General features: G+C 40.7%; 1 protein-coding gene and 1 long non-coding RNA gene across 2 annotated transcripts; both read left to right on the top strand.

Moving 5' to 3' along the window:
* Nucleotides 1-313: 313 nt before the first annotated feature.
* On the top strand, nucleotides 314-19,960 carry LOC146524872 (uncharacterized). The gene is made up of 16 exons (XM_085177637.1): nucleotides 314-664; nucleotides 1,059-1,155; nucleotides 2,978-3,191; nucleotides 3,480-3,622; nucleotides 5,895-6,069; nucleotides 6,219-6,274; nucleotides 7,764-7,960; nucleotides 8,056-8,166; nucleotides 8,322-8,447; nucleotides 11,704-11,802; nucleotides 11,879-12,034; nucleotides 16,129-16,714; nucleotides 18,685-18,748; nucleotides 18,837-19,015; nucleotides 19,097-19,185; nucleotides 19,322-19,960. The coding sequence occupies exons 1-16, from the start codon at nucleotides 479-481 to the stop codon at nucleotides 19,397-19,399; spliced, it is 2,556 nt and encodes an 851-aa protein (XP_085033763.1). The 5' UTR covers nucleotides 314-478; the 3' UTR covers nucleotides 19,400-19,960.
* LOC146524873 (uncharacterized) lies at nucleotides 9,586-10,944 on the top strand. The gene is made up of 2 exons (XR_014876891.1): nucleotides 9,586-10,745; nucleotides 10,892-10,944. It is a non-coding gene; the product is annotated as an uncharacterized LOC146524873 (long non-coding RNA).
* Nucleotides 19,961-21,137: the final 1,177 nt, after the last annotated feature.

Here is a 21,137-nt window from a genome sequence, read left to right as displayed (position 1 = left end):
ACTGCTTTGTTTGTTTCGCCAAAGCAGTAGTATTTAAGATAAACCAGCAAAAAACAAAAAAACAAAACGGTACTGAAAGATTAGAGATGCGGTCTAAGTTAATTCTTCAATGAACAAAGGAGGGAATCACCAATCAAGTATCATATTCGTAAATAACTCGTGTTTTGGTGCTTACGGATAATTTTGAATAGTCGTATTGTGCCACTCTCGCTGTCAGGTAAAGGTGTCGCCTGTAGATGGCGCCCTCATACAATTAACTAGTCGGCACTCGGGGCCTGCCCCCAGCCAATCACAGCGCAGCTTTAAAGCAGTTCAATAAAGTTCGCTTTTTCCGCTGTGTGACTTCGCGCTAAGAGGAAACAGTCGCTTCTTGTCCGCGCAAAAGATGTGGGCGAACAAACCTAGTCTGGCTGAATGTAACACAGTCAGGCTCGAAGTCACAGATACGAGCAAAAAGAGCCTGTTGTAAAGAAGGAACATGTATCTATGGCGCTTCTCCATCGCCATAACCCTCGGCTTGGTTTGGTATTGCTCAGACTGCGGACGCACACTGACTCAGTACTTATGTTTTCTTCTTTGCATTTCCACCCCGCTGCTGTCTGCAGTCAGCGGGCGAGAGAGCGGCACACAGACGGACGAAGAGGCGAAGGACGACACAGTTCAGGTAGTTTGCGCAGTTTGTGTTAAAACTAGTTGCAAAACCACCGTAGAAGTGTTAATAATTACAATTGTGAGCGCGAGGTGCGTTTCACAGTCACGTGATGGTATTTCGTGTCACCTTATCACCCTTCTATGAATCACCGGTGAGGGTTGAAATGAGGGTTGTTGCTTGTTTTACTCATAACTTTAACAAAAGACCACACCAAAGCGTAGGTGGGTCATCTCCCATGTTTACACACATACCTGAACTCTGAAGATGTACATTAAAAATAAAAGTGTAGCCTGCGGTGCTTTTTTTTCCCTACCGAGGCCTGGAAAACAGGTTTCCAGAGTCCTGCACTTTAATGCTGTAATTTTATATCCCCTGGCCTTTAATTCACAGTGTTCCTGTTTTGCAGGAAACTGTTGTTGATGACTTGATTGATGGAGACACACCGGACCTGGCTGTGCCGCTGGAGTCTCAGTATCCGCATGTGAAGAGATCTTTACAGCAAGGTGAAGCATGTCTTTTGCAGTGGAGTAATTTGTCTGTAGGGGACGGGACTGTCTGTCATTGCAGGTTAGCAGTGCTTTACATGAGGACTGAAGGTGAGGGGTAAAAGTCGGGTCTGTCTCAGCAAATTTTCAGTTCTGTTTTGACTTGATATAGTTGGAAAGAACAGTTTTGCATTGACACAGACTGGAACTGGAGCTCCTGTCACACAGAATGGGGAGGGATTTCAAGGAAGAAAAAGCTCACCAGCACACCCACAGCAGATGGGTATGCTACACATCACTGTGACTGTTAAGCAGGAAATAAGATGGAGGTTTTCATAAAGCTTTGTGTTTATTTATGCTCTTTTGAGCACTGGTAATTGGTTTGTGGTAAGCCCACACCATATGAGGTTTTTAAACAGTTTTTCCTCTTCTTGCAGAGATCTGCAAACTTGTGATAAAGTAAAAAGATGATACAGCTTCTTCTTTTTCTTCTTCCTGTTTTTATAATGATACAAACGAATAGGCTGTCTACCATTTGGAGCTTATGTCTGTATCTATTGGGCACCACAAACATCTCTAAAGTCACTCAAGGATATTTAATAAGAACACTTTTTAATTTTGCATAAATCTTGTTTCATTTTTATACAAACAAAATCGAAAAATGCCAAATAGTTTGCAGGTGTCTTGTACATTAAATATGCACCCACCTGGAAGTTTGATTGGTGCACCCGTTTAGCTGGCAACAACTTGGTATATTTAGCAATGCATACAAATCAAGGTGACCTGGTGACATTTGAAGTAGGCATGAGGAATGGGGAGAAAGGTGACTTTAAATTTCGTTGAATGTGGCGTAAGGTTTTGGTGCTACATGAGTTGGTCTGAGTATTTCGCAAACTGCGCATTTACTGGGGTTTTCACAGCTCTTGTTCTGGTTCTGGTTTACAGAAAATGGACTTAAAAAAGAGAAAATATCCAGTGAGCAGCGGTTCCCTGGGCTTAAAATGCTTTGTTGATGCTAGGGGTCAGAGGAGAAGTTCGAGTCAGAGTTTGGAGTAAACAACATGAAAGCGTGGATTCATCCTGCCTTGTATCAACAGTTCTGGGTGGTGTTGACGATGTAATTGTGTAGGGGATAGTTTCTTGGCACATTTTAGCGCTCTTAGTACCAACTGAGCATTGTTGAAATGCTGCGGCCTATCTGAGTATAGTTGCGGACGATGTCCACCCTTTTATGATCAGTGTGCCTATCACATCATAGATGTGAAGCAGACAAATCTGCAGCTATGGTGCGATGCTATCATGTCAATACGGATTAAATTAGGACTGTTTAATGAGGACTGTTTCAGCAAGTTGTGGAATCTGTGCAAAAAAAGAAATATGGCTGTTCATAATGCAAAAGGAGTACTAGCAGGGTGTAACTAATGAAGTGGCCAGTTAATTGCTAAATATTAATTCTCAAATATCCCTGCAAATTAAATGAGAAACTGTAACAGCCCCACATTATCACTTGTATTTGACGTTTCTCAGCGTATCTGTGAAATAAAACTGAAGTTGTGCTAATATGAAGAAAACAACAACAAAAAACGAACTCAGTGAATTCACAGCTGAGTAGCTGAACTCCAGATGGCCTGGTCTTCAAAATCTCGTCACGGAAATGTGTGCCAAGATTTATATGAATAATTCTGGACTTCAGAAGTGGGAGCTTGAATTTTGCTTAAAAAACAGCTTAAAAGTCAGCGCAGTTCTTGAATTTGATGCTCAGGAGGTGAGCATGGGAACACAGTGTGACTGTAACTTTCCTTTGTGACTGACTTGCTGTGCGTGCCTGCTGTCCTCGCAGTGTTTGAATGCGCCTACGCTCAGCTGGTCCTGCCTTGGTACACCGTCCCCGAGTCGTGCGAGCAGCAGCCCCTGCACCAGGTTCTCAGCAGGGAATTCGACTTTGTAATCGACCGCATCATTGAAAGAGCCAAAGACTTTGATGTCTCCCACGCAGTCGTGGGCTCCATTCGGATTTTGACCCAGCACTTGCATAATGCGAAGCAGTCTGACAGGTGAAGCTTTACACTTTCTTTTATTTAATAGGATTCAGAATTCACGTTGTTGCTTCTTTGCACTCAGTAACATTTGACAACTCCATAAATACCTCCAGTGTTTTTTATCACCTATGAATAATTTACTTTTTACTGTACCTTGCGATAATGCATTTTTCCTAAGGCACATAGTTTTAAGAGTGGTGTGCCACATCAGAATTAAGATTATGATCACGCACTTACTTGTGGCGATAAACATTGAGCACTTACTCATCGTTGCTGTTCTCGTTCTTTTGCTTTCTCTTTCAGACAGCTCTTGTTTATGTCCAGAGCAAAGGAGATTGCAGTTCTCCGAGAGCTCTCTGATGCTCTGGTATGTAACCTTTTCCCCAAATCTCTCTGGGGCCAAGAAGTCAACCGCTGTGCCTTAAACGAGATCATTGCCTTAAAGGGTAAGGAAGCATTAAATCATCTCTGCAGCAACAGTCTTATATAAGGACTAAGCCTCACATGAATTCTTTGAGGAGTGCGAGTTGTGTGTAATCCCTTATTGTCAGTGGCATTGTAGAGCTTAGACATGAATCTTAGGTTACATAAAAAGAAGGCTCCTTCTGCAGTGATCTGCCAATCCCCCCCTCGGGGTTTTGTCATTTTTATAATAACAGATGAAATGCTTCATCCGGAGAGAGACTTGCTGTGGGGTAGGTTTTTGCAATTACGCATGTTGCTCAGTGACAATAAGTGATTTTTACAGCTGTAGTTAAAAAATGATATGCACGTCCATTCTGCTCTGCTGTTTGGTGGCTAGAAAGTGCTAATTTCTGGCAACTGCTCATAGATCCGTAACTAAAAGATCTGGAGTAGTTGGCAACGTTATTTGTAGCTTCAGTGTTGCAGGAAAAATTCTGAATACTCATTTACTCTTGCAATATGGTTTGTTTTATCAATTCCAGTTATTCATTTCACAGAGGAGTTGATGTGACACTTAATATTTTGAGGAAAGGCTTTAATTTTCTCTTATTGCAAGTTTTATGCGAGCACTGTCTTAAATATAAAGCTGGAAGCAGCATGTTGTATCTCGCATAATATGTGTAAAATCTGAAGAGTGCATGACACGTGCTTCTTTTATGGGGATGCATAAGTATCAGGGGTGTGTCTAGCGCTGCTTTTCTGCTGCCCATTTTGAAGGTGCGAGTGGCTTAGTTACTGCTTCTCCTTTGGATTATCACCAAACCTCAACGCTTGCACGTGCAATACATACACGCTTAAGTAAAGTACCACCAGAATTACCTCTGAGAAATACACCTACAGTGTTTGGTAACTAGAATAATCAGGTTGCTGATCAGTTGGGTCATTACTCTTCCTGTTTTACTGATAGTCTGGTTAAAGCTCCATTCCAGTATAAAAAAAGACGCCTAACTCGACGGATGAACCAGTGTTGTATGAACTGGCAACTTTGCAAAGAACCCATTTTGAGTTGTGCCTTCAGGGACTTTGTTGCTAACAGCGTGTGACAAAAACTCGTCATTTGTTCCCATTTCTTTTGCTGAATTTATGAAAAACCCCAAAGACAACACAGTTTGACAGCAACAACAAGGTGATTCTCAAAGAATTCAAATTTGGCAACATATTTTGGCATGCTGTGCAGTGTCTTTAGTTTTAAAAATAAATAAATAATAATAATAATAAAAATTAGGAAACTGGACAAGTGGAGGGTGGGTGTCAGGCACTCTTCTGTCAGTTTCCTTTTCATATGAAAAAGACTGTAGCCCTCTATTTTCTAGCACCCCATACTACCATAAATTGAACGAGTAGTTAAGGAAATAGATGGATAGAAATCCAGATTTCAACACTTCCAAGTGGAAACTGGGTGGGTGGGTGGTACACCTTTCATTCCTTACATGCTCTCAAAAGTTGGCTGATTTAGTTTGTTTACTGATAATCCAGACTTTTAGGCTTCGTGGGTAACTCAGTGGTAGCTCCCCATCAAAACACAGACTGAAGGGTGTTCAAACCACAAAAGCAGAGCAATTAACATATAAATGATTTGTTTTTGTCTTACAAGCTTTCATAATGAGAAAAGGCAAATTTATATTTTAAATGAAAAAGCCTTTTAATCGAGGCTACATAACAGCAAAAAACCTTTGAATGAATACAACAAACTCGTACAGTGGTTGGAACAAAACCCCTCAAAAGTCAAGTTACATGTAATTTGCAAAGCAGTTTAAGTGCAGTGTTAAACGGTGAATGTTTTGTCTTAAACGCCTGCGTGGGAGTCCTACGTTACTGGGATACTGCGAAGCTAACTGGAGAGTCGCCAACAGGCTGTGACAGTTGCTACTCTTGTGGGACCTGCTTAGCAGGAAATAGCAATCGGACTCGAGCCGACATAACTCAAGGCTGAATTTAGAGGTTTTTAAACAGTTGAGGATGCTGCCCATTAATCAGTTTTCCTGGCAGCAACTTGCCAGCCACCTCAAGAGCTATGAGGCGTAGGTAACACAACCTTGCAGGATTACACTAAACTAACAACTAACCAGGAGGCCACTGTTAAGTGTTATTTATTCAGGCATATCGCAGGGATTTTGGGCTTCTCACCAAAAAATGAGTGCATTTCCCAGTATGTTTAGCCAGTCATTTAACTGTTGGAGCTACAATTACTGATCAAATAGCAATATTAGTGATTCCAACAGAACCGTGTATTAATGTTGGCTGTTTTCTCAGGATTGGGACATTTGGTTGCATGGCTGTCTGACCCCGACAATCTGAACCAGCTAGTGGTGAGCCAGCTTGCCATCGTGACATCCAAAAACTCCGTGGAGGAGCTCTATGGATCAGACACCGAAAAGGCCTCTCTGGCTTCACAGGAGAGCAAAGGCGAGGGGGGAGATAGTGATGTGTGAGTGACTGTCATCTTTTGCACCCCGCTGACTTGACTGAACCGTAGTGAGCCTCAAAGCAATGACTGTAACTGCCACCTTCTGCGTCTGAAATTGGAATTGACCTGGATTTGTTTGGTGGCGTTTTTTTTCTTCTCTCCCCCCGCAGGAGCTCGCACGGCACAGGGAATTCAGACGGCACCAGGACCAAGGGTAAAGGGAAAGGTGCGTTTAGTGATCGAATTGTAGCAGCTTATTCAATCCAAAGCTCTGTGAAACTGTGGGAAATGGTACATGCGGTTTCTAGATTTATCCTTTTACCAGCAAGAAAATATTTTAAACATGAAGGACTTGAGGGAGAAGGCAGATGGAGTGGGTGGTGGGTGTTCTGAGGATAGATGACCGTGCTTGTGCAATGTCTTGTACTACAACTGTTTGATGAATGTGTCACGCGCTATGTGACATGTTGATTTCCTTTACCAGCCTCCCTTTCAGTGCAGAATTAGTCCCCTGTTTATCTTGCTTGTTTGTCCAGACGGCTAATTACACAAACCTCAAGCAGAATGCCGAATAATTCCTGCCATGTCTTCATGCACTTCTGATCAATCCAACAGTAATGATGTCTTAATAAGAATGGATTATGTCAGAATAATGAACCTTGTGATACGATAAATATACAAATCTTCTCCAGTGGTTGCATCAGAAACACTAATCTGTTATGATCTCTGACATTTATTTCAGTCTGATGTGATTTTTATTAATTGTTATGCTGTCACATAGATCATAAACTTGAAAGGCTGATCACGCTTGCCTGCTGTCATGCCTAACTGAGCGCGTGCTGTTTTGGGACTACTTTTTCTCTCACATTGTCTCACCACCCACTGTTGCTACACTTCCTCACAATGCAAGCGTATTCCTGTTTTTCAGCCAAAGTGGTGTTCATTATCGAGAGTTCGTTGTTGTATACAAATGCATATACGAGAGAGAGGGACATAATTTGTAGGGGGTGGGGGAAAAAATCGATACTGTGTAGTATCATGATATTTTGTTTGCTAATAATGTATCGATACAGGGACAGCAGAAATCGATATTTTGTTACAAAAAAAGTTTTTGTGGAATGGAACATGCTCTGACTTCAGAGAGCAAGAATCCTGACATTCCTTCACTGTCCAAATATGTTTAACTTTTTTTTTTTTTTTTTGGACAGTTTACTTATTTTAATTTAAGACATGTTTTATTTTAATTAAGTTTAAAACTTTTTTTATTTAATGTAAAATTATATTTTGTTTTAATTTACTTTCAAATTCTTCAGTTGCTGAAGGGGCTGCATAGTTTTCACAAATTGCATAGTTCAGAATGGCTATAATTGTACCAGATGGTTGATTCAGTTAAGTTGGACTAGACTGTAATACAAACCGTTCAGTTTGTCAACAATAAAACTGAAATGAGAGAAAGACTGAGTGTGAGACTTTGATATTAGATAAAATGAATATTGATAAAGTTTACCTTTATGTACAGAATCTGAATATTGCAAAATATTTTTTAAAAATTGCAATAATATCATATCGTGCATTAAGTATTGTGATAATATCGTATCGTGGGATGTATGGTGATTGCCACCTCTAATAATTTGAGTATAAAGGTGAGTGAAAATAAAGATGTCTCTCTCGCAAATGTAATGCATGCGTTTTGGGCTTTTTCTTTTCTATTTTAGGCAACAAGTTAAAGGAAGGATGGTCAAAGTTTGTGCACAAGATAAAGTTAAAGAAAGCCAAGAAAAAGAAGATGAAAAAGATGGAGCGGGAGCGGTTGCTGAAGATCACAGCCTACATGGGAGACGTGTCCAGCGATGACAATGTCAGCAGCAGGGAGGGCTCCATTCGCAGCCAGGAGGAGGAAGACTCTGATGGGGTATGGCTGCTTCATATAATGCAGTGTTATAAAATGAAGACAGTAATTTGCCAGACACGACAGAGTCATTACTGCTTTTGGCCATACACCATTAGGAAGATGGTGATCTGGAGGACTACCTGACAGCCGTCCAGGAGGACATGATCGAATTCAAGCTGTCATATGAGATGTGGCGCGTTGGCCGCTGGGCTGTCAGCATCCCAAATGTGAGTTATAAATATCAGTGACAGTGTGGAAAGTCCTGGAGTCTTGTTATCTGTCTGCAGAGGCCTTGTAATAGCAAGCACAATGTCCTTGGGTGACATGTTAAAGTTTTGAGCTGGATTTTTTTGTTTTTTAACAGTGGTTTACTGCATTGTAGGCTGACTGGGAGGATGAGAAGATCATCTTCACTGTTCACCTGGAGGAAAAAGACAGTCCTGAGAACCTCCAATGGGACATCAAGAAGAGCTACATGGATATTGTACACTTCAGCAACAGATGGCAGGTAAAAGGACAAATGAAAGTTCTGTTTTGTTGTATCTTTGTTCCCAGTTTTCTCCCTTAAACTGGTTTGTTGACTTCTGATTTGCACAGTTATATTGTAAGGTACAAGACGCTACAATTTTACAGAGAAAACCCCAACAATCAAAGATTTTGGTCCACACTGACACGATGGCATCACACAGTTCCTGCGGTTGGGTGCACATTAATCATGTCAATCTTCCATTCCACCACATCCTAAGGGTGCCCTTACTGGATTGACATCTGGAGATTATGGAGGCCATTGTCGTGTTCACTATAAATGGCCTGTATTTGTATAGCGCTTTACACATCCAGTCATCCACCCATTCACACACACATTCACACACTGGTGATGGCAGCTACACTAAACCAGTTTGAGATGATTTGAGCTTCGTAATGTGGTGTACTATCAGAAGATTATGTGTAAAGTGCATCTCGGCACCATTACAGCAGCACCACTAGCCTGAACCGTTGATTCAAGGTAAGGATGGATCCATGCCATCCAGAAGTTGCAGCAGAAAAGGACTCGTAAGAGCAGGCAGTGCTTTCCCAGTCGCTGTTTTCCTCTTTTGGTGGGGCTGCGGGAATTGTAGCCTGAGTTCCCTTAGCGGAAATGATTGAAACCCAGTGTGGTCTGCTGCATGTTGCTTGTTCAGAGATACTATTCTGCATGCCTTGGTTGTAACTTTACGTTCCTATAAACTCAAACAGTCTGGCCATTCTCTTTTGTCCACTGGCATCAACAAGACATTTTCACCCAGAGAGCTGATGCTGAGTGGATATTTTCTTTTTCCTTTGAACACTAGAGATGATTGTGGGAAGATCACAGGAGAGCAGCAGTGTCTGAAATATTCAGATCAGCCCATCTGTCACCAAAAAACTGACACATTCCAAATTCAAAGACTGTTAAATTGCCTTTCTTTCTCATTCTGATCCTCGGTTTGAAATACAGCAGATCGTCTTGACTATGTCTACGTGCATCGACTGCCATGTGATTGGCCGATTAGATATTTGTACTAAGAAGTAGTTAAACAGATTTATGTAACGAATTGCTCAATGAGTGTAGTTATCATAAATAGAATATTTATGATAACTACACTCATTGTATTCTACACTCATTCCTCCCTGTCATTATGTAAAAACTGAACTTTGATCAGAATTGCAAAACAGTTTGTAAAAAGGGTCACCAGCACTTTTGCTGCCTCAGGAAACTTGCTCATTTCCACATTGGCCAAAAAATGTTAACTTAGTTTTATCGTTCTTTTGTTGAGTCTGTTTTATCCTTTGTTTGGTGGCATCGGTTGGTCAGACCTCTGTCACAGAGAAAAACTCACTGAATCGGATAGTGAGATGGTCCAGTCGTCTGATAGGTGAGCCACAGTCTTGTTCAGCCTCCCTGTTCTCTAAACAGGCTTTATAAATCCTTAAAAATGGTTCCCATCCTCTACGGGGTGAATTTCAGCTTCTTTCCTCAGGACAAAGCGTTATAGAAACAGCTTTGTCCATGTTGCTGTTACTGAATTAAATAAGAACTGTTTTTGTTTTTGATTTGAAATGTTAAATTACTATATATGTGCTACAGTGAGGTTTATATTTATTAGGTATGTCTGTTTTTGAAGGGATGCCAAATGCTATCATTTTTCTGTAAAGCAAATTTACCTTACGTATGGGTATAAATAAAGTTACCTTACCTAGATTGACTTGTCACTGGATTTGCTTCCCTTCCTTTCACTAAGCTGAACTGTGTTCGGGGAGCTGCGGAGAGTCTTGTTGAATTAAATCAATTATTGGCTTGATCCTCTGTGAATTGAATGATTATCTGAGTCATTGACTTCGCATGCAGGGAGGCACTGTGAAGCAGTGTTTAGCACCGTCGTGGTTTTCCTCAGGATATTTGAGCTTCCTCCCACAGTCCAAAGACACGGTGATTTGACTAGATGTGACTGTGAGAGAATCTGGCTGTGCGTCTCCTTGTGTAGGCACTGTGGTGGATTTAAGGTGGATGGATGATCACGTCCAAGTTGCATGCAAGCAAACGAGATAATGATACAGAAGTGAGGGGACGTCAATCACCTTTTCAATTAGTGTCTGTCGCTTGGTTTTTGAAAAGTGCTTGTCAGTGAGCGATGAGAAGGCAAGCTATGTCCTCAAATCAAATGTCTAAAGGACAAGTTTCATTCCAAATAAAACTTCTACCTATTTTAAGTCGTCCTTTCTCCCTATGCTGGTTTAGAAAAGTTTCAGTCTTGTACCAAAAACAGTGCAACTTGGGAAGATGTCAGTGAAACCTCATGTTAAATTCAGATCAACTTTAAAATGCACTTTTTTTTTTTTGTTTACATAGGATGGATTCTGACTCTGTGTATATGTGGACATAGAATAGTGTAGAAAGACTTTGCTGGTGGTTTCTACAGGTTAGGATGCTAGGAGTGCCACCGCTGCTGTGCGCATTAGCAATAAAAAGGTCTTCGTCACATAAACTCCAAAAAAAGAAATAAAATACAAAATAAGCACACCATGCTCTTATGTTTTATAGTTATATTTCATCTTTACATTGTAAATGTAACATTAGTGTTATCTCATGAAAGACTTGATAATTTTGGCATTTTCATTCAGGGAAGCATTGACTCAAGAGTTGAGGTGGAGCTGGTGTGAACAACAGTGCATGTATTAACTTCTTGGTAGCAGTATAGTGAGACTGCATTTCCTAAGAATTAAATGAGTGACCTATTATTTTGAAATGCCACGCGCGCTTTTTCAGTCTGTATTCATTACGAGGCGTTCCCAGCAGCCGAAATGTCAGCATGAAACATTGAGAAATGTTTTCAGTTATATTGACTAGTATTTGCCCATTCTACACTATTATTATCATTAGTCAGAGGTGATTCTAACATCATAACTGAAGCTTTGTGGATGTAAAGGAAATGTTGTTATAATGATATCAAAATGATACGGATGCTTGTCTAAGGTGCATAGATGCTACAGATGAGTTGTTTAGCACGTTGGTAGGTAGTTACTAGGCGACATCATAACATGTGCTAAAGATAAGAAACTTCAGATGCCTGAGCTTGCACAAATCCTCATCATGTACGAGGAGTTCACAGGTGAACAGACAGAACTGTAACAGGTGGTCATCAAAGCGCTAAGCCTTCAAATGTAAAAACTGATTAAGGTCTCTTAGGTCAGCTTTAGGCTTTTAATTGTGTTTTTTTTTTTCTTTTTTTCTTGTCTTTATCCAGGACTCCACCAGCCTACCTGGTGTCTTGGTGCTGGAGGAGATGGAGGTCAGCGATAAAGTTAAAGAAGAAGCAAGAGTATCAGTGGAGCACTTCCTGCAAGTGAGAGAGATTACAAGTTGATAGATAAACACTTAAAGTGTGTCATGTCTTAACAATGTGTCATTTTCCTTCCCAGGAACTGGTTTCCGATAATCTGATCGGCCACACTCAACCAGTATTTCAGTTCCTCTGCCCGCTTGACAAACTCCTGAATGAGGAGAAACACGGAGGCGTTTGGGGCCTGCTCAGCGGCTTGGCTTACTTCCTCACTCCCAGCTACGAAGAAGATGAGGTAATGTTTCACTGCCACTTTAAATCAACTTGTCATTTTAGAGTGTTTCCAAGGTAACTGAGTTTTGCTTTTAGTTCTGGTAATATTAAGAATGATTTCATCGAGGTTTCTGAAATCTCGTAATGTTGAAAACTGTCAGATGGGATAAGAGCACAGAAGCAGACAGACTTGTGGAGTATGCCACATCAGTTTCTGGGCACACCTGATTGATTGTGCCCTGGTGATCTTCAGCCCAGCTGTCATGGGATGAGAGGTATATGACCAACTAACTAAACAAAAATTTGGGGTAGTCTAAACCTGCCATTAGACACTTATTTTTTCGGAGAAAACAAAAGCAAAAGGAAAAATAATTACTCAAACTGTCAGCTGTAAACGTCGCTCAGAGTAACTTCCTGGTTAATATCGACCTGATTTCAGTTGTAGACGCAGATGCAAACACTGATTTCCTGTGCAAAGAGAGATTATTTTAAGCAAAGGTGACCACCGTTTCCCAAAAAAAAAGTAATTTGGATCATTTTGATAAACTCTTGGACAATGTATAACTTGTCTGATTGTATGACTGCTTCTGTTGGACTTACTGTGGTGCTGCTGCGTTCAACATTTATTTTGACAAACAGAATCGGCGTCTCTTGTAGTGCGAAACGATTCCTTTCTACCTTCTCTCTTTTTAAGGATATTTACAGTGGGGCAAAAAAGTATGTAGTCAGCCACCGATTGTGCAAGTTCCCCCACTTAAAATGATGACAGAGGTCAGTAATTTGCACCAGAGGTACACTTCAACTGTGAGAGACAGAATGTGAAAAAGAAATCCATGAATTCACATGGTAGGATTTGTAAAGAATTTATTCGTAAATCAGGGTGGAAAAAGTATTTGGTCAATAACAAAAATACAACTCAGTACTTTGTAACATAACCTTTGTTGGCAATAACAGAGGTCAAACGTTTACTATAGGTCTTTACCAGGTTTGCACACACAGTAGCTGGTATTTTGGCCCATTCCTCCATGCAGATCTTCTCAAGAGCAGTGATGTTTTGGGGCTGTCGCCGAGCAACACGGACTTTCAACTCCCGCCACAGATTTTCTATGGGGTTGAGGTCTGGAGACTGGCTAGGCCACTCCAGGACTTTCAAATGCTTCTTACGGAGCCACTCCTTTGTTGCCCGGGCGGTGTGTTTTGGATCATTGTCATGTTGGAAGACCCAGCCTCGTTTCATCTTCAAAGTTCTCACTGATGGAAGGAGGTTTTGGCTCAAAATCTCACGATACTTGGCCCCATTCATTCTGTCCTTAACACGGATCAGTCGTCCTGTCCCCTTGGCAGAAAAACAGCCCCATAGCATGATGTTTCCACCCCCATGCTTCACAGTAGGTATGGTGTTCTTGGGATGCAACTCAGTATTCTTCTTCCTCCAAACACGACGAGTTGAGTTTATACCAAAAAGTTCTACTTTGGTTTCATCTGACCACATGACATTCTCCCAATCCTCTGCTGTATCATCCATGTGCTCTCTGGCAAACTTCAGACGGGCCTGGACATGCACTGGCTTCAGCAGCGGAACACGTCTGGCACTGCGGGATTTGATTCCCTGCCGTTGTAGTGTGTTACTGATGGTGACCTTTGTTACTTTGGTCCCAGCTCTCTGCAGGTCATTCACCAGGTCCCCCTGTGTGGTTCTGGGATCTTTGCTCACCGTTCTCATGATCATTTTGACCCCACGGGATGAGATCTTGCGTGGAGCCCCAGATCGAGGGAGATTATCAGTGGTCTTGTATGTCTTCCATTTTCTGATGATTGCTCCCACAGTTGATTTTTTTCACACCAAGCTGCTTGCCTATTGTAGATTCACTCTTCCCAGTCTGGTGCAGGTCTACAATTCTTTTCCTGATGTCCTTCGAAAGCTCTTTGGTCTTGGCCATGGCGGAGTTTGGAGTCTGGCTGGTTGAGGCTGTGGACAGGTGTCTTTTATACAGATGATGAGGTCAAACAGGTGCCATTCATACAGGTAACGAGTGGGGGACAGAAAAGCTTCTTACAGAAGACGTTACAGGTCTGTGAGAGCCAGGGATTTTCCTTGTTTGAGGTGACCAAATACTTATTTTCCACCCTGATTTACGAATAAATTCTTTACAAATCCTACCATGTGAATTCATGGATTTTTTTTTTTCACATTCTGTCTCTCACAGTTGAAGTGTACCTCTGGTGCAAATTACTGACCTCTGTCATCATTTTAAGTGGGGGAACTTGCACAATCGGTGGCTGACTAAATACTTTTTTGCCCCACTGTAAATGAATTTCTAAATTGCAAACTCAAAACAGAAGTTAAATCTGGTGGGAAGCTTTAGAAACAAGTTAAGAACAGTCCAAGACATCACCAGTGTGCTGCTTATTTTTATTGATTTTTAGCTTTTTTGTTTTTTGGTGCTAATGTTTGTAACCTCTGGCTCCAAGAGAAAATGTGGAAGAAAAAAATACCATCTTAACAACTTTAAAAACATCCTTTTGATTTCTTTGCATTAGCTTTCCTTTTCATTGAACATCAGATGGACATTTATAGATGGTGGTATTTGCTCTGATATCTACAGGTGCCGTTATTGCTCGTGTACAGTTGGTTTATAAATTATAATTATTTTACCACATTTGGAAATTGGCAGCGGGTAGAGACCACCCGCTGGTGGTCTCTACAATTATGGCTACCACCATAATTGTGGTAGTGGCTACCACAATTATGGTAGTGGTAGCCACTACCATAATTTAAAATGAATTAAACTAAAAGGCTTGCATGGGTTTTCTGCAGGTACTCCAGCTTACTCCCACAGGGCCGGTGTTATTGACTGTAGGTGTGAAGCACAACTCCAGATTGAAGACCAAAAGATTTGGCATAAAAAGCACAGCCACTGCCTGCTGTGGGCAGTTTACCACACTGTTTCACTTCAGTTCTTTGTGTGTTTATAATTTTGCCTCGTCACCGCTGGCTGACTGACCAACAACAGCACAAGCAACCGTGATCCACGGGCCGGTTGTACCACACACTGTACAGTGTCTCTATCTGGCAACAGAGCTATTTGTAGGCAGACGGCCATCCCCAACCCCAGCTAGTGGACAGTGAACGTGCTACATCTGCTGGACTATAAAATCCACTTGAATGGTTGGTTTCTCTGACCCCTGTAATAGAATGGAGACTGCCCAGGCTGGGCTCTGCCTCTTGTCCTATGACAGCTAGTGTAGGCTTCAGCTTCTCCACTTTTATGGACTTTGTGTATTTTAAATTCCCAGTATAGTTGTCACAAAAGAGAAAAACAAAAATGCTATGCAGTTTTAAAAATGTAATACTTTTTGAAAAGATGGGAATTGACTACAGACGGGTAAAATGTGGTATAGCTTCAAGGTGTGAAAAGAAGTCCCTCAAAGCAACGTGGAAGAACCTTAAACCTGCATTCTTTTTAATGGCCATCAGGGGGCAATACCTGTAGTTGTGAAAATATTTCTAAAGGATCTTTGAGGACTTAAACTCTATAAACTGACTTTGTTTTGTTCAATATGACCCAAAACCCAGTGACAGTGTTGTAGACTTTGGTCATTCTAAGTGTGGGAATTATCTGCAGAATGCTTGTTGGCTAATGTGGTGTTGACTTCATTTGCATAACAGAAACTGGGCACTATACACATGTAGCATGCTGTGCTATCCACACCCCAGCAGAGAGAGAGAGAGAGGGAGGAAGGATCTTTTGGGGAAGGTAAAGCAGGTCAGCAGGGAAGTAGTGATGCACAGTGGTACCCATAGCTAGTGAAGTTGAATTTTGGTCTGCTGGTTCACATAATTCAACTTGATAGCCTGCAAATGCATGTTGGTAGCATCTGTCTAAAGGTCAAACTGAGAAAATGTTTTAGATTTCTTCTAGAGCTGCAGAAATGATGTACAGCATTTCATGTAACAAGAAACATCATGTAGCCTTGATGTAATTCCCCTTTAAATATTTCTTAGTGAGCAAACATATGGATTTATTTAGTCTCAGCTCTGTCGCTGAGTACAGTCAGAAAGGCCAGTGCCTCAGAGACAGCCTTCACAAAGAGATTGCTTTGTTTACTTTGCAGAACTCGAGCATACAGCCCGGAGCCCCAGATGAAAACACAATGTCATCTCTGCAACTAGAATCAACAGCTCAGTCTTTGGAGAACCACAGTGCCTCTGATGTCCCCAGTCAAACTCTTCCATCTATTGTTATCTCCCAGTACGATTCCCCTTTAGAACTGCCTGAGGAGACTGACATTAATCCACAGCCTTCTGTTGACTCAAAGTCCTCAAATGAAAACGGCTCCCAAGAAAAAAACGAGGACTCTGATAATCCCTTAACCTCTCACTTTAAAACACTCTTCAAAGGATTTGGCCGATATCGATCACACGAGTCTCTGGCCTCAAAAAACGGCAGTGAGGAAGATGTGTCCGACTCGGGCTTGCAGCGGGAGGGTCCAGAGGGCTCGTCGTGGCTTCACTTCAGTGCGAGGTCCAATAAAAGGGAGAAAACGTGTTTTAGGTCCGGAGGACTGTGCAAGGCGAAAGGAAAGGAGGGACAGGCTACGCTGCAGAGAGGGGACAACTCCCAGGCTCTAAAGAACCAAGTCAACAGGGAACAGCCGGAGGCGACCAAAGCCATATTTGATCTGCTGAAAGAAATATCCGGTTTGTTTTAATGTTTAAAGCCACTTTGTACTGTCATGTATGCTTCACTCAACATTTTTAAAGCACATTGTAGCTTTTTATATTTATTAATGCATTCCTTTGAAGACGAGGCAAACAGCTGCCTTGGTTCATTTCAGTACAAGAACAAAATTAACCTGCAGACTTGAAACTTGCCTGAGAAAGTTAATCCTTTGTAGTGAGTATTTGGTCTGTGTGAACAGTCATGTGGTATTTTAAGATGAGAGTAAACCCAAGAGTGGTGTATTCACTCTCTCACACAATGAAGGGCTGACAGCTGGCAGCCGCATTATGTTCTCAAAAGATTTTCTGCAAAAATAAAAACCTTTTTGCATCAAAAGTGCAGATTAAAATCGTGCAGGTCACAAAAGAAGTCTTAGACAAAAGTGCAGCCTTGATGTTCGCTGTGATTTATCAACCTCAGGCAAACCTGACAATCATGAAAGCCCCCCCCCCCCCCCACCCCTCCACCCCCCACCCCTCCCAGTACTGAAATAAACTGCAACAAGCTCAAAGGCAGAAAAATGTCTGTTTATATTCTTTATGATAAAAGCTGTAATAGTTCAGAACGTCTATTGGATTATGTTTTGACACTTAAATTGGATTACATTGTATCTTTTTTATAATTTGGCACTTTGAGAGAGTTAACAAGCCAATTTTATTTTTATAGCTTAAACCTACAAATGAGAGATTTGCCTCTGGGCTTTACAGTGGTGTTGTACCTCATGTTATGCAGACGTCCATCTGTGCAGCTGCAGCTTGATGTGCAGATGAACAGAATTATTAGCCCACGTATGACAGTATTCCCCAAGAGGTGTTAAACGGAGCGAGGAATGCTTTTAGCACCGTAAACATCAAAGTTTTATTTTAGATGACTACATTATTTTTACTTTGCACACAGAAATAAAATACCAGGGGCCAAATGATTAACCCCACTGGATTCTGTCAGAATATTCACATATCCATCCTTCTTTACGATTCCTTCCACCTTAACCAGATTCCCACTTTCAACATTCAGGCACTGCTATACTCCGACCACTGTGTTTCACTGTGGGTTCTGTGCTCTTCGGATTGCACACTTCTGTGTTTCTCTAAACATAAGCAGCATCTCTTTGTTCAAATAGCTCTAGTTTCACTTCATCTGTCTACAGGACAAACTTCCAGTAAAGATCATCTTTCTCCAGGTTGTCTTTAGCTTCCTTTAGTCTGGCTTGAAGTTGTTTCTCCTGCAAAAGCTTTGGTCTTCTTTGAGCCTACAGTTCCCATATTGGCCAAGTCATGACAGTTGTTCTTTAGTCACATCGCTCACTAGTTTCCTTTCCACACTCTTCCCATCTCTGGCAGGTTTGTTCTTTTATTGTGTGGCTTTTTGAGTTTCTTGATGATACTTCTGTGATAACTTTGCTGTGATAACTTTGTATATCCATCCCCTGCTTTGTGAGCATCAACAATTCTTTTTCTCAAGTCCAAACTGATTTCTTTTGTTTTTGGCACAGTGCTTTCACAAATGACAGCTCAGCTCTTTGAAGAAGTTTTCATACGGTGTGTAAATTGGAAGATAACCTTCAGTTTTAACTTGACTTTACAAGCACTGAGAATTACAAAGGTAAAGCCTGTCACTGCACAGCAGCAGGGGGGCTAATAATACTGGACTTTTTTTGTTTTCCTGAAATAATTCTGTTATCATGTCCAAATAAGACAAAGCACTTCACATTAGAACCTACACAACCTTCACAAACTAGAAGCATCACATTATGTATGATGCTTGTATTTGACACTTTGGTACTGAACACAGTGCAACATTGAGTGAGCTAATGAGTTTTATAAAGCTACGTTGCTGTCTGATTACTTGGATGTTTTTTCCCACCCTTTACTGGCAACTTAAGACAAGCTAAAAACATGCAACATGGTGCTAGTCTAAGATGACACTAACACTCTTATTTCCCTTACAGGAAACTCCTTCCTCATAAATATCTTCGACACTGTTCTGAAACCTTTTATGCCCATTTTGAAAAAGTAAGTGGCACCATCGTGCTCCCACGGGTCAAACATTGTTATATCTCGGTCTATGAAGGACTCATGAGTTTTGCATATTTTTCTCCAGGAAAGTGAACTCTTTCCTAAGAAAGGTGAACCCAACGCAGGCGCAGATGGCTTCGTACATCGACAATCTGCGTAGCAAACTGTGGCCAGAGTCTCCTCCACCAACGCCTCATCCTCCTCGTACCGATGAGGAGAAGGACAAGACCAGGGATCGAGCGCATAACCTCATCAATGCCAAATGTAACGCCACCTTTCTGCAGTGCAGCAGTTGATTTGGCACTTAGTAATCCATCTAAAGTTGTTTTTTTGTCTTTGCCATAGATTCAAATGTTTTGTTCCTGAAGAAGACAGACATGGAGTCTGTTTTCAATCTTTTCCAGGACAGAGAGGAAAACAAAACCCTGGTTTACGTGAGTATCCAAACTTCCTTTTTCAGTACACCTCATTATTTTTATTTTTTTATTTTTTTTTGTATCAAATTCTCACTTTTCACTGTATGTTGCACATAAATCTTTGTTCTTTCTCACATCTCCACTCCCGTAACAGATGCTCCTGTCGTTTCTATTGAGAGAATTTCTCCCCAGTGAGTTTTCGCTGAATGCGAGCGCTACTGTTCTGCAATAAGTGACCAGCTCCACCAGCTAATCGGTGACCGCCTGTTTTTACCTCTGCTGAAGTTTTTAAAGTATCCAGTTATTTATTAATCATCTTAAAATGCCTTAAAACGTTTGAGACCACATGTTTCGCAGCCTTTTCATACGTATATAATTTTTACTTCAAAAGTACTGTGAATATTTTGTATCGTGAACTGCTTTTGTATACCTTCACATGTCAGGTTAATGAATTGTGACTGGTGTGGACTGGAAAACATTCTTTATGGGAGCCAACTTTAAATATTTAACTTTTATTGTTGACCTCAAGAGAAGAAAGTGACCTATACGTTATATTTACAGGTTGAATTTCACTGCATGATTTAATCGTTTTTCAAAAAATGTTTTCACTTTGAGAATTTCTGTATGGTTTATACTCTGTTAGAGTTTTAACTTTTTTCAACTATTGTGAAAACAAAATCTCACAATTTAAAATTGCCTAAATGTGTCAAAACCCTGCCGCCACAGCTGTCAGTGGAAACTTGAAATTATGCAAATGTGAATTGTTCCAAATAAAATATTTTAATAAAGGTTATATCGTCTTTGTGTATAACTTGAAATGAGACTGAAACTGTGTAAATGTGAGCTCTAAATTGGTTTCCGATACCAGCAGCACATTTTCTTTGAAGCAAAACCTGAGTAAAAGATGATTCATGCGGTTTAAATGGGTTAATCCTCTAAGGGAAATCACGTTAGTGAAGTGTGAGGTGTATGAAAATAATTACGGTTATAAATTCACTGGATTAAAATACCTTGTTAACGTGCAGACACCATTTATTTATTTCATTCCCAGTCACATATGTTTAGCGGGTCTACATGTTTGATATAATGAGTACGGTCTTAAAAAATGAGGCCAATTCAGATTTTTAAAAATGGGAAATGCTTTTGTTTTTCAGTTCTAATTAAAAGAACAAAACACAACCGATGTTACTAGATGCTACTTTTATATTCATGCGGTTTCATTATGAAAATTGTACATGACAGGATTATTCTGGTCCAGGTCACACAAGGGAGATTATGGCCAATGTAACACTAATTTTTTCATTCTCCTCCTCGAGTCAGGTAACAACACCACTGAGCCAAACGCTCATTTCCACAAGAAAACTGTTAAATCTGATTTAATCCTATTATCAGCCTCAGGTGATCAACGAGAAGTCAACATAATCTCATGACGAATATGCAAGTGAATTCTTTCCCAGACCATCAACTTGTTTATTAATTCACTTTGGTTGACTGACCCACAGACGGTCTTGCAGGGGGATCATACCAACTTCAGTGTCTGTGAATTTTCAGGCCACTACAATCTATTAAAATGTAGGACATATTTATATAAATACAGATATAAATACATTAAATAATGGATTAATAATAATAATTAATAATTAATTAATAATAATAATAATAATTATGGGTCTGGGGGAGTAATTTAGCAGACATAAGCATTAACATTATATTGAAACATACTCGCTGGCCACTTTATTACATGGCAGCAACTTCGTGAAATTATGGATGTACACATGGTCAAACTGAACATCTAGTGGAAGAAAGGTGATTAAGTGAATTTTAACGTGGCATAGATGTTGGTGATGGACAGGCTGCTTTGAGTATTTCAGAAACTGCTGCTCTACTGGGATTTTCTCACATAACAAGCCCAGTGTTCACAGAAGAGAGAAAATATCCAGTGAGCAGCAGTCCTCTGGGTGGAAATGCTT

This window comes from Neolamprologus multifasciatus, chromosome 2 (assembly GCF_963576455.1).
Source record: "Neolamprologus multifasciatus chromosome 2, fNeoMul1.2, whole genome shotgun sequence".
NCBI lineage: Eukaryota > Metazoa > Chordata > Actinopteri > Cichliformes > Cichlidae > Neolamprologus > Neolamprologus multifasciatus.
The sequence above is the reverse complement of the archived record's forward strand: the minus strand, read 5'-3'. Positions and strand labels throughout refer to the sequence as shown.